General features: G+C 40.9%; 1 protein-coding gene across 7 annotated transcripts in view; it reads right to left on the reverse strand.

Annotated features, from left to right (window-relative positions):
* The window catches only part of LOC140194958 (probable E3 ubiquitin-protein ligase HERC1), a 299,092-nt gene that overhangs the window by 245,692 nt on the left and 40,697 nt on the right, over positions 1-12,703 (reverse strand). For 6 of the 7 annotated variants that reach the window (XM_072252425.1, XM_072252428.1, XM_072252427.1 and 3 more), the window contains 3 exons: positions 9,681-9,808; positions 8,369-8,513; positions 5,950-6,121 (listed from right to left, as the gene is read on the reverse strand). In XM_072252425.1, the coding sequence (XP_072108526.1) occupies positions 5,950-6,121; positions 8,369-8,513; positions 9,681-9,808 (445 nt within the window). Of the gene's footprint in view, positions 1-5,941; positions 6,122-8,368; positions 8,514-9,680; positions 9,809-12,703 lie in introns of those variants that run through there. The other variant, XM_072252429.1, reaches the window with a different exon arrangement.

Raw genomic sequence — 12,703 nt, forward strand, 5'->3', positions numbered from 1 at the left:
TATTTTCTTTCTTGTGGCTGATTAGTGGGTGGGTGACCTGTTAATTTTTTGTGTGAGAGAAAGGGGGTTGGGGATTTTAATACTACTGTCACTGTTCTTTTTTGTAAATGAGGGAGTTGAGGATTGTTATCATCACTGTTTGATTCCGTGGGGGAGGGGATTTGTTGCTATCGTCACTGTTTCTTTTCTGCAAGTGAAAGGATTGGCAATTAGTATTGTCACTGTTTTTTCTTTGGGGAAGGTGGTGGGGGATTTTGGGGGTTGTAAGTTTTGTTTCTTTTTCTTTTTCATGCCAGGGATAGGGGGTGGTGGGGGTGGGGGTTGATGTCTTTCCTTTCAACAACTGCCATGGTCTTTCTGAATTTCATGGCTATCTGGAGAAGATAAATATCGGAGTTGTATTGTACATACTTACTTTGACAATAAAATGAACCTTTGAACCTTTGTTATCGTATCAGATTGAAGAAAGCTGAGCAGCGCCTCTACTTTCTTAGAAGTTTGTGCAGATTCAGCATGTCATCTAAAACTTTGGCAAACTTCTATGGATGCATAGTAGAGACTATCCTGACAGGTTGCATCATGACCAGGTATGAAAATATCCTTGCTGCTACCGTCAGAAAGGAGGTACAGAAGTTTTAGGTCCCATACCAACAGGTTCAGGAACAGCGCACACATTGGAGAAGATTCAAAGGACGTTCGTTAAAATGATTCCGTGATTGAAAACATTGTCAGATGAGGAGCATGTGATGGTTTTGGGCCTCGACTCACTGGAATTCAGAAGAATGAAGAGTGACCTCATTGAAACCTATTGAATGCTGAAAAGCCTCGACAGAGTGGATGTGGAGAGGATGCTTCCTATGGTGGAGGAGTCTAAGAATGGGGGTGAGGTATTCTTTTAGAATGGAGATGAGGAGGCACTTCTCTAGCCAGAGACTGGTGAATCTGTGGAACTTGTTGTCACAGCTGGCAGTGGAGGCCAATCCATTGGGTATATTTAAGGCAGAGGTTGATAAATTCTTGATTAGTCAGGGCATAATGGGATATGGGGAGAAGGCAGGAGATTGGGGCTGAGTGGGAAGATGGATCACAATCAGAATCAGGTTTATTATCACTGGCATGTGACGTGAAATTTGTTAACTTAACAACAGCTGTTCAATGCAATACGTAATCTAGCAGAGGAAAAAAAATAATAATCAAGTAAATCAATTACGTATATTGAATGGATTTAAAAAACGTGCAAAACAGAAATACTGTACATTAAAAAAACTGAGGTAGTGTCCAAAGATTCAATGTCCATTTAGGAATCACATGGCCGAGGGGAAGAAGCTGTTCCTGAATCGCTGAGTGTGTGCCTTCAGGCTTCTGTACCTCCTACCTGATGGTAACAGTGAGAAAAGGGCATGCCCTGGGTGCTGGAGGTCCTTAATAATGGACGCTACCTTTCTGAGACACCACTCCTGCGTACTTTGTAAGCTAGTACCCAAGATGGAGCTGACTAGATTTACTACCTTCTGTAGTTTCTTTCGGTCTTTTGCAGTAGCCCCTCCATACCAGACAGTGATGCAGCCTGTCAGAATGCTCTCCACAGTACACAATAGAAGTTTTTGAGTGTATTTGCTGATATGCCAAATGGCATCTAAAATGGCAGAGCAAGGCCAAGTGGCCTAATTCTGCTCCTAAATCTTATGGTCTTATAGTTCTTACCCATCAACCATCAGACTCCTGAATTAATGTGGACAATTTCATTCACCACAACACTGAACTGATCACGGAACACAACCTAAGGACTCACTTTCAAGGACTCTACAACTCAGGTTCCCAGTATAATTTAATTACTTAATTATTATTATTATTATTATATATTTTTTTATTTTTTCCTCAGCTCAAGCTGGTAAAATCTGAGGTACAGATGTAGCCAAGCCCATTTTTTTTCTCAATTACTTGGAACTTTTGGACTATTTTAGTGGAAAGCCACTAGAATTCCAGCGATTTACATAAACATTGCTGTGTAGGGCTAATTGTTTAATGCTATTACGTAGCGACCTTGGGTTGAAACCAGATGTAGATATTACTATTTGGACAATGTATACCCTGTTCATGTTTTATAGTCTTTCAATTTCCCTTTTTAATTTCTAATTTGTTAACTTATTGATTCCTGTCTGTTGTGTGTGTCTGGAATGGCTATACAGTGGTATGCAAAAGTTTGGGCACCCCTGGTCAAAATTTCTGTTACTGTGAATAGCTAAGCGAGTAAAAGATGACCTGATTTCCAGAAGGCATAAAGTTAAAGATTACACGTTTCTTTAATATTTTAAGCAAGATTACTTTATTATTTCCATCCTTTACAGTTTCAAAATAATAAAAAAGGAAAAGGGCCCGAAGCAAAAGTTTGGGCACCCTGCATGGTCAGTAGTTAGTAACACCCCCTTTGGCAAGTATCACAGCTTGTAAACGCTTTCTGTAGCCAGCTAAGTCTTTCAATTCTTGTTTGGGGGAATTTTGCCCATTCTTCCTTGCAAAAGGCTTCTAGTTCTGTGAGATTCTTGGGCCATCTTGCATGCACTGCTCTTTTGAGGTCTATCCACAGATTTTCGATGATGTTTAGGTCGGGGGACTGTGAGGGCCACGGCAGAACCTTCAGCTTGCACCTCTTGAGGTAGACCACTGTGGATTTTGAGGTGTGTTTTGGATCATTATCCTGTTGTAGGAGCCATCCTCTTTTCATCTTCTGCTTTTTTTTTTTACACACAGTGTGATGTTTGCTTCCAGAATTTGCCGGTATATTCATTGAATTCATTCTTCCCTCTACCAGTGAAATGTTCCCCGTGCCACTGGCTGCAACACAAGCCCAAAGCATGATCGATTCACCCTGTGCTTAACAGTTGAAGAGGTGTTCTTTTCATGAAATTCTGCACCCTTTTTTCTCCAAACATACCTTTGCTCATTGCGGCCAAAACCTTCTACTTTAACTTCATCAGTTTCCAAAATGCATCAGGCTTGCTTAGATGTTCCTTTGCAAACTTCTGACACTAAATTTTGTGGTGAGGATGCAGGAAAGGTTTTCTTCTGATGACTCTTCCATGAAGGTCATATTTGTGCAGGTGTCACTGCACAGTAGAACAGTACACTACCACTCCAAACTCTGCTAAATCTTCTGCAGTCAAACGGGGTGGGGGTGGGGGGTTTGATTTGCCTTTCTAGCAATCCTACGAGCAGTTCTCTCGGAAAGTCTTCTTGGTCTTCCAGACCACAACTTGACCTCCACCGTTCCTGTTAACTGCCATTTCTTAATTACATTATGAACTGAGGAAACAGCTACCTGAAAACACTTTGCTATCTTCTTATAGCCTTCTCCTGCTTTGTGGGCATCATTTATTTTAATTTTCAGAGTACTAGGCAGCTGCTTAGAGGAGCCCATGGCTACTGATTGTTGGGACAAGGTTTGAGGAGTCAGGGTATTTATAAAGCTTTGAAATTTGCATCACCTGGCCTTTCTAACGATGACTGTAAACAAGCCATAGCCCCAACAAGCTAATTAAGGTCTGAGACCTTGGTAAAAGTTATCTGAGAACTCAAATCTCTTGGGGTGCCCAAAATTTTGCATGGTGCTCCTTTCCTTTTTTTCCACTCTGAAATTGTACAAAACAAAAAGAATACACTAATCATGCTTAAAATGTTGAAAAGAAAGTTTCATCTTTAACTTTATGATTCTTGGAGATCAGTTCATCTTCTACTCACTTAACTATTCACAGTAACAGAAATTTTGACCGGGGTGCCCAAACCTTTGCATGCCACTGTATCTTTTAATTATGTTGTTCTTTCTTGTTTATCCTGTAATATTATATCTAAAAGGTTATAATGGATTGGCCACCTGTAATAATGTAACATTTGTAATATAAATTTTAGGACTCTGAATCTAAAACTGAATCAGGCATGTATTTGTAAAGTATGGAGTCTTTTTTGAGTTTGTATTTTGAAGTAAAATTTTGGTGAATAATATTTGCCACTTGATTGTGCCTGTGTAAGTAATCAGATTGTGTTAAACTGCTGCAGGATCCTGTAATGTGTTGGATTGTTTATGGTTTCTGGTGGCATAGTCTGCATTTATCATCTTGCATCTGTTGGTCTTTTATTATGTACTTTTGATATTTTTCATGTTAACCACCTGGTTCTGCATTGTCACAAGGAACTCCTCTGTTTCTGGGAAGAGGGCTTCAGTTCTTGTTTTTCTTTGTAAATTTTCCAGATTGGTTGTGGACCAAGATATTATGCCAAAAGAATATGTTAACATGCGTATAGTGAAAGTGTACAGTGCTTTGTTTTAAATTTACTATTGAGCTCTATTATTACTATTTGTTTTTGTACTGGTCTTTTTTTGCACATCAGTTGCTTGTCAATATGTGTGTGTAGCTTTTCATTGATTCTCTTGTATTTCTTTGTTCTACTGTGAATGCCTGCATGAAAATGAATCTCAAGAGTAGTATTTGTTGAGATATACATACTTTGATAATAAATTTACTTTGAACTTCCAGAAGTAAAATAAGAGCCTCTAACTGCTGCCATAAAGAATAGCTGCTGTCAAGCAAAGGTTTATGATTCCTAAACTGATATGCTGGGGACCAAATGGGAAATGAGTACCAGGGAAACAAATTCACACTGGAACATTAGGGATTTAAAAAAATAATTCAGGTAAAGAAGAAGAAGCTTTACTCTGAATCTGCAAAAATGCTGATTTATGAAGTTTTATGTCATGACACAGCATTAATATTGATCACTATTTAAGCACAATAAGGATGTGCTAATGAATACTTTCTAGCTTTACAATGCATTGCCATCACCGACTTCTAGAATTGTAATCTGCTTTTGTTATCACAACATTAAATTCATACACATGCATGAAGTAGGATACAAAGAAATGCTATAGAACTGATGCCAAGAAGAAGCAGATCGGCAAAGGGCATTCCAAATGGAGTGGTATTCAATAACAAGAAATCAGGGTACAATGTAAGATATGATAAAATTTACTCCTGTACAAAAATATACACAACACATTTAATACATATATGCTACTGAATAAAAGTGTCTAACATGTTTGTAACGTGTATATGCAAAGGGAATGGTGGATGGGGAAGGATATGAGAAGGCCAATAATGTTAAGTTTATAAAGCAAAAAAAAACATTATAGAATACATCCAGGGATCTTAAATGAAGAGGGTTTGCTGTGCCTAATAATGGATGGCAGTCTGGTTTTGTCATTATTTAAGAAAAAAATCAGGTTACTTGGTTATTACCACAACAATGATGTTTGTGAGAGTTGGTGCACATATATTAGTTGTATTTCTAACATTACAACTGTGATTATAGTTCAGAAATACTGCACTAGTTTTGAGACACCCTGAAAGAGAAATTACTTGTCCTATACGGGTCTCTCTTTCTTTGTTGCAGGCAGGCAGGCAGAACAGAAACTGACTTTATACCAAGACTAAAACATCCTCACATGGATCGTCAGCAGGATTAGTTTAGCAGAATTAGGTTTATTGTAATAGGTAGATAAAATGTGCATCAAGGTCTTAAGTACCCAACAGTATGTGAAGAATTGTTGCAACACCTACTGATTAACTAGAAACATAACTGTGACTTTAATCAAAAGATAGTGCAACAATGTTCAATTATATTATGAAAATTCTGTTCAAAATCTGTAATGACATATGTTGAATAAAATGTAATTATTGTTCCCAACACAACAAATTATTCAAAATAATCATTAGTTTAAAAACCCAAATATAAGTGCACGTTATCCCTGATCTGCTCATTCAGTATTTAACAATACAAATTCAAATTATTCTAACTGAAATTTTAAAAATACAAACACATTTAAAACCATAAAACAACTTTGTTCAGTTAATTTATCATTTTATGGATGATACACTTGTAAAGTTACCTCATTACCTATCAGTTGGAGCAGCTGTCCAGGCTAAGCTGTGAGAAGTTCCTGCAGTGATTTGTTGTATAGGTATTCCTTCCAGACCAATTACTTTCTTCGGTTTAGAAATCGGGGTTGATGTATGCCCCTGTCCACATTGACCCATTGCATTATTACCCCAAGCATAAACTTCATTGTCTATTGGAATAAGAAAAATAAATTCCGTTGCACACTTCAAGTGGCATAAGAAAGGTCTACTCAAATTACATAAGAAAGTGAACCTGTCAAATATAAATGCATCAGTTATCTGAGGAATAAGTGTACCAATGTTTCAACTGACTTCGAACTTTTACGACTTTCAACTAATGCACAAATTCAAAAACAATACTTTGATACCATATCTTGTTCTACTAATGTGCATCCGAGCCCAACATGAATTATATTATGCAAACACAAGGAAATCTGCAGATGCTGGAATTTCAAGCAACACACATAAAAGTTGCTGGTGAATGCAGCAGGCCAGGCAGCATCTATAGGAAGAGGTACAGTCAAAGTTTAGGGCCGAGACCCTTCGTCAGGACTAAATGAAAGAAGAGCTATTAAGAGATTTGAAAGTGGGAGGGGGAGGGGGAGATCCGAAATGATAGAAGACAGGAGGGGGAGGGATGGAGCCAAGAGCTGGACAGGTGATTGGCAAAAGGAATATGAGAGGATCATGGGACAGGAGGCCCGGGGAGAAAGACAAAGGGGGGAGGGGGGAAAGCCCAGAGGATGGGCAAGGGGTACAGTGAGAGGGACAGAGGGAGAAAAAGGAGAGAGAGAGAAAAAGAATGTGTGTATATAAATAAATAATGGATGGGGTACAAGGGGGAGGTGGGGCATTAGCAGAAGTTTGAGAAGTCAATGTTCATGCCATCAGGTTGGAGGCTACCCAGACAGAATATAAGGTGTTCTTCCTCCAACCTGAGTGTGGTTTCATCTTGACAGTAGAGGAGGCCGTGGATAGACATATCAGAATAGGAATGAGGCGTGGAATTAAAATGTGTGGCCACTGGGAGATCCTGCTTTCTCTGGTGGACAGCGCGTAGGTGTTCAGCAAAACGGTCTCCCAGTCTGCATCGGGTCTCGCCAAGATATAGAAGGCTACATCGGGAACACCGGATGCAGTATATTACCCCAGCCGACTCACAGGTGAAGTGTTGCCTCACCTGGAAGTTCTGTCTGGGGCCCTGAATGCTGGTGAGGGAGGAAGTGTAAGGGCATGTGTGGCACTTGTTCCGCTTACAAGGATAAGTGCCAGGAGGGAGATTAGTGGGGAGGGATGGGGGGGACGAATGGACAAGGGAGTCGCATAGGGAGCGATCCCTGTGGAAAGCGGGGGGGAGGAGGGAAAGATGTGAGGGAAAGTGGTGGGATCCCGTTGGAGGTTGCGGAAGTTATGGAGAATTATATGTTGGACTCAGAGGCTGGTGGGGTGGTAGGTGAGGACGAGGGGAACCCTATTCCTAGTGGGGTGGTGGGAGGATGGAGTGAGAGCAGATGTGCGTGAAATAGGGGAGATGCGTTTGAGAGCAGAGTTGATGGTGGAGGAGGGGAAGCCCCTTTCTTTAAAAAAGGGAGATATCTCCTTCGCCCTGGAATGAAAAGCCTCATCCTGAGAGCAGATGCGGCAGAGACGGAGGAATTGAGAGAAGGGGATGGCATTTTTGCAAGAGACAGGGTGAGAAAAGGAATAGTCCAAATAGCTGTGAGAGTCAGTAGGCTTATAGTAGACATCGGAAGATAAGCTGTCTCCAGAGATAGAGACAGAAAGATCAAGAAAGGGGAGGGAGGTGTTGGAAATGGACCAGGTAAACTTGAGGGTAGGGTGAAAGTTGGAGGCAAAGTTAATGAAGTCAACGAGCTCAGCATGAATTATATTACGCAAACACGAGGAAATCTGCAGATGCTGGAATTATATTACTTACCATTACTGAAAGCATTTAATTGAAAACTCTCAACCTTCTGTTTATGTATTGCTATGGTCATGGAGCTCACAAAAATACAAGTTCAAATAAAACATTACAGGGAAATGGCAGGAGAATGCATTTGATTGCCCAAGTGGCTTAATTTTGCTTCTATGTCTTACAGTCTTCTTCAACCACCCAATTTAGCCCAATTGTAAATTTGCTTCGCTTCAACCACTGAAGTACCTCAGTCGGCATGGCTGAGTTTGGACAAAAGGCTTGCTCCATGCTTTATAACTCTAATTCCAAAGGCATGTTACAGAAACTCACAAATGGAGTTTCTGGGTGCATTAGCACCCACGATGCAATTACTGATCAGGCCTATTGTTAGACCTAGAATTCTTCTTTTTCTGTTGATTAACCATCAAATGACATAAAATTTTTGCGGGATATTTTCTCCAGCATTATGAAATGCATTTGGTAGTAGTGGGCATCTTACCGTGAGTTAGTGCCAAACAATGGCTATCTCCACAAGAAATATCGATGATTTTGGTTGAATTCAGCTCCTCAACTAGTCGTGGCCTGAGAGCTGTTGTTTCTGAAGAACCACTACCTAGGCAAGAGCCGCAGCCCCAAGCAAACACCTGAAGTGACAAAATATATAATTTGGAATATTATTCACCTACTATCTTAAAGACGATGACCTTTGAATATAGACAATCCAAGTCACTTCCTGCATTCTGAATCTGAAAATTTACTAGCTTTCAAGCGTTAAGTAGCTATTTAAAATTACAACATTTCAAAAGTGTATGCAGTTAATAGTGGCAGATGTACCGCAATCACTTGAGTTGAGTATGATGGTTCCCTAAGGGGTTGTCTGTTGGTGGGTCCTCAGGTGGCTTTAGAGGCTGACCAGGGATCCACATATTCTGGTGCAGTGTGGACAACAGTAAGTAGTTGGCTCCGTCTCTTACACATGCAGCTAATATGCTAGAGAGGATGCACAAAAAAAGTGTGATATACAAAAACAAAAGAAGGGAAGCACATTCAGGAACAGAGAAAATCAGAGGAAGTAGTCAAATAGGGCAGGGAGGCCTAAGGATCTGCCAAATGCAATTAATTAGTGTTCAAAATCAACCACTTGAAACATGTATATTTGTGATATATTATGAACATGTCAAAGATAAAGATCAGCTTTTTTTGTCACATGTATATTGAAACAACGAAACATACAGTGAAATGTGTTGCTTGCCTCAATGCCTACATAGTCCGATGATATGATGGGGGCAGCCCACAAGTGTCATCATGCTTCCGGAACGAACATAACACGCCCACAACATACTAACCCTAACCCGCATGTCATTGGAATTTGGGAGGTAGTTGAAGCATCCCGAGAAAACCCCCAGTCACGAGGAGAGCATACAAACTCCTTACAGATAGCAGTGAGAGTTGTAACCCAATCACTGGCGCTGTAAAATGTTACTTTATCTGCTACACATCTGCGCCACTATATCTTTTACATAGTCAAATAAGGAAGAACTTTATAAAATCAAAAGTGAATACATTTTGTCTGAACTCAAAAATATGGTACAGGTAAAGTTCTGAAGCAATTTCTCATTATCTATCAAAATCAGATTGATTTAATTTTATCAGCATAAATTAAAGTATGAATTTTTTCCCTTTACTATAGAATTTGGCTAAGTAACTGTGATTCGCCACTGATTTTATGTGTAGAGAATCAGCATGAACATAAATCTTAAACTTAATTCCGCCACAAAGTTATCTCATATCCATATCTGACTGCTTCTTACCTGTCCAGCAGAAGTCAAGGCAAGTGAAGACTGACTTCCAGCACAAATCTTCCTTACATACAGTCCTTGGAAGCTTTCGATTACCTTTGGCCGGTACACTCGGTTAGTATCTCCATGACCAAGCTTACCTATAACCAATAAAAGGTCTTGTACCCTTATCTACATTCATATTTCTTTCAAATTGTCCTAATATACTGACATATCTTTTAAGGTATAAATACTGTAGAACAGGATTTGTGCTGAATAAATGTTCCCAGAAACAAAAATATTGCAATGGCAAGATAAATCTTTTAATAATATTGATCAAGAGTTAAGGAATCAGCATTAGCCAATCCATCCAGGATTATGCAACCTCTTTTCACACTGATGCCATGGGATCTTTATGTCCACCTGAGAGTGAAGAGGAATTTTGCTCATCATATCTGAAAGGTAACATTCCAGACTCCAGTCTTTGTGTTCATGTCTCTGGAGAGAATTTGCAAACATCTGATTTGGAGGTGAATGCAAATACCTGTCTGTCTACAGCTGAGATCCAGTAAATAATTGTTCAAGATATGGGTGAGGAAGAGAAAATAGTCATAAAGGACAAACAAAAATTAAAGCAACACACACAAAATGCTGGTGGAACGCAGCAGGCCAGACAACTTCTATAGGAAGAAGTACAGTCGACATTTTGGGCCGAGACCTTTCGTCAGGACTAACTGAAAGAAGAGATAGTAAGAGATTTGAAAGTGGGAGGGGGAGGGGAAGATCCAAAGTGATAGAAGAAGACAGCAGGGGGAGGGATGAAGCTAAGAGCTGGAAAGTTGATTGGCAAAAGGGATACTGAGCTGGAGAAGGGGGAGATTCATGGGATGGGAGGTCTAGGGAGAAAGAAAGAGGGAGGGGAGCCCAGAGGAAGATGTAGAGCGGGCAAGGAGTGATTGTGAGAGGGACAGAGAGAGAAAAGAGAGAGACAGAAAAGGTGGGGGAAAAATAAATAAATAAGGGATGGGGTAAGAAGGGGAGGAGGGGCATTAACAGAAGTTAGAGAAATCAATGTTCCTGCCATCAGGTTGGAGGCTACCCAGACGGAATATAAGGTGTTGTTCTTCTAAACTGAGTGTGGCTTCATCTTGAAAGTAGAGGAGGCCAGGGATTTGACATATCAGAATGAAGATGGGACGTGGAATTATAATGTGTGGCCACTGGGAGATCCTGCTTTCTCTGGCGGACAGAGCGTAGGTGTTCAGCGAAACTGTCTCCAAGTCTGCGTCGGGTCTCACCAATATATAGAAGACCACACCAGGAGCACCGGACGCAGTATATCACACTAGGTGAAGTGTCGCCTCACCTGGAAGGACTGCCTGGGGCCCTGAATGGTGGTGAGGGAGGAAGCGTAAGGGCATGTGTAGCACTTGTTCCCCTTACAAGGATAAGTGCTGGGAGGGAGATTGGTGGGAAGGGATGGGGGGGACGAATGGACAAGGGAGCCGCGTAGGGAGCGATCCCTGCGGAAAGCAGAAAGAGGGGGGAGAGGGAAAGATGTACTTGGTGGTGGGATCCCTTTGGAGGTGGCGGGAGTTATGGAGAATTACATGCTGAACCCGGAGGCTGGTGAGGTGGTAGGTGAGGACAAGGGGAACACTATCCCAAGTGGGGTGGTGGGAGGATGGGGTGAGAGCAGACGTGCGTGAATGAGATGCGTTTGAGAGCAGAGTTGATGGTGGAGGAAGGGAAGCCCCTTTCTTTAAAAAAGGACATCTCCCTCGTCTGGAATGAAAAGCCTCATCCTGACAGCAGATGCGGCGGAGACAGAGGAATTGCGAGAAGGGGATGGCAGTTTTGCAAGAGACAGGGTGGAAAGAATAATAGAGTGAGAGTCCGTAGGCTTATAGTAGACATCAGTAGATAGGCTGTCTCCAGAGATAGAGATAGAAAGATCAAGAAAGGGGAGGGAGGTGTCGGAAATGGACCAGGTAAATTTGAGGGCAGGGTGGAAGTTGGAGGCAAAGTTGATGAAGTCATCGAGCTCAGCATGCATTCAGGAAGCAGCACCAATGCAGTCGTCGATGTAGCGAAGGAAAAGTGGGGAACGGATACCAGTATAGGCTTGGAACATGAACTGTTCCACAAAGCCAACAAAAAGGCAGGCATAGCTGGGACCCATACGGGTGCCCATGGCTACACCTTTAGTTTGGAGGAAGTGGGAGGAGCCAAAGGAGAAATTATTAAGAGTAAGGACTAATTCCGCTAGATGGAGGAACGTGGTGGTAGAGGGGAACTGGTTAGGTCCGGAATCCAAAAGGAAGCGGAGAGCTTTGAGACCTTCCTGATGGGGGATGGAGGTATATAGGGACTGGATATCCATGGTGAAAATAAGGCAGTGGGGGCCAGGGAACTTAAAATCATCGAAAAAATTAAACACAACATTGTGCAACCTGTACAATTATTAAATCCACATAATAGGGACATTTTCTGGTAAAACAATATCAATATCTACAGCAGAATTAATCTGAAGGCATATTGATAGTGAGGCAGTGAGATGATCAACTATCTGAAAACTACACATTACCTTGCTTTTCTCAAACATGATTTGTCTGTATAACATCTCAGTATCATTTACAATCATTCACAACTTTTTCATTTTTCTAAACAAGTCAACAATATGGGAGATACTCATATAACTATCAACAATGCCAAGGACAAAATCAATACTAAGTTTGACAGATTAGAAGCAAGGTGATATTTCCACATGCCTCAGTGGCTAGAACCAGGGTTCACAGAATCAATATGAGCAGTTGAACATTCAAGACTGAGATGGGAAAAAAATTCTTCATTTAGAAGCTGGCTAATGTTTGCCTTTTTTTTAAAACCAAAGAATCTGTGGTGAGTCAGTTGCTGAATATCAAGGTAGATTGATAGAGTGCTGTATATCAAAATTTTGCAAATGGCTTCCTCCTCCCATTTCCTTGGTACTTAGAGGAACAAGAGTTGGGTTTAGAAAATGAATTCCAAAACTACCTAAAAGACCCTAAATGATG

The sequence above is a fragment of the Mobula birostris genome, chromosome 3 (assembly GCF_030028105.1).
Source record: "Mobula birostris isolate sMobBir1 chromosome 3, sMobBir1.hap1, whole genome shotgun sequence".
In the NCBI taxonomy this organism is placed as follows: Eukaryota; Metazoa; Chordata; class Chondrichthyes; order Myliobatiformes; family Myliobatidae; genus Mobula; species Mobula birostris.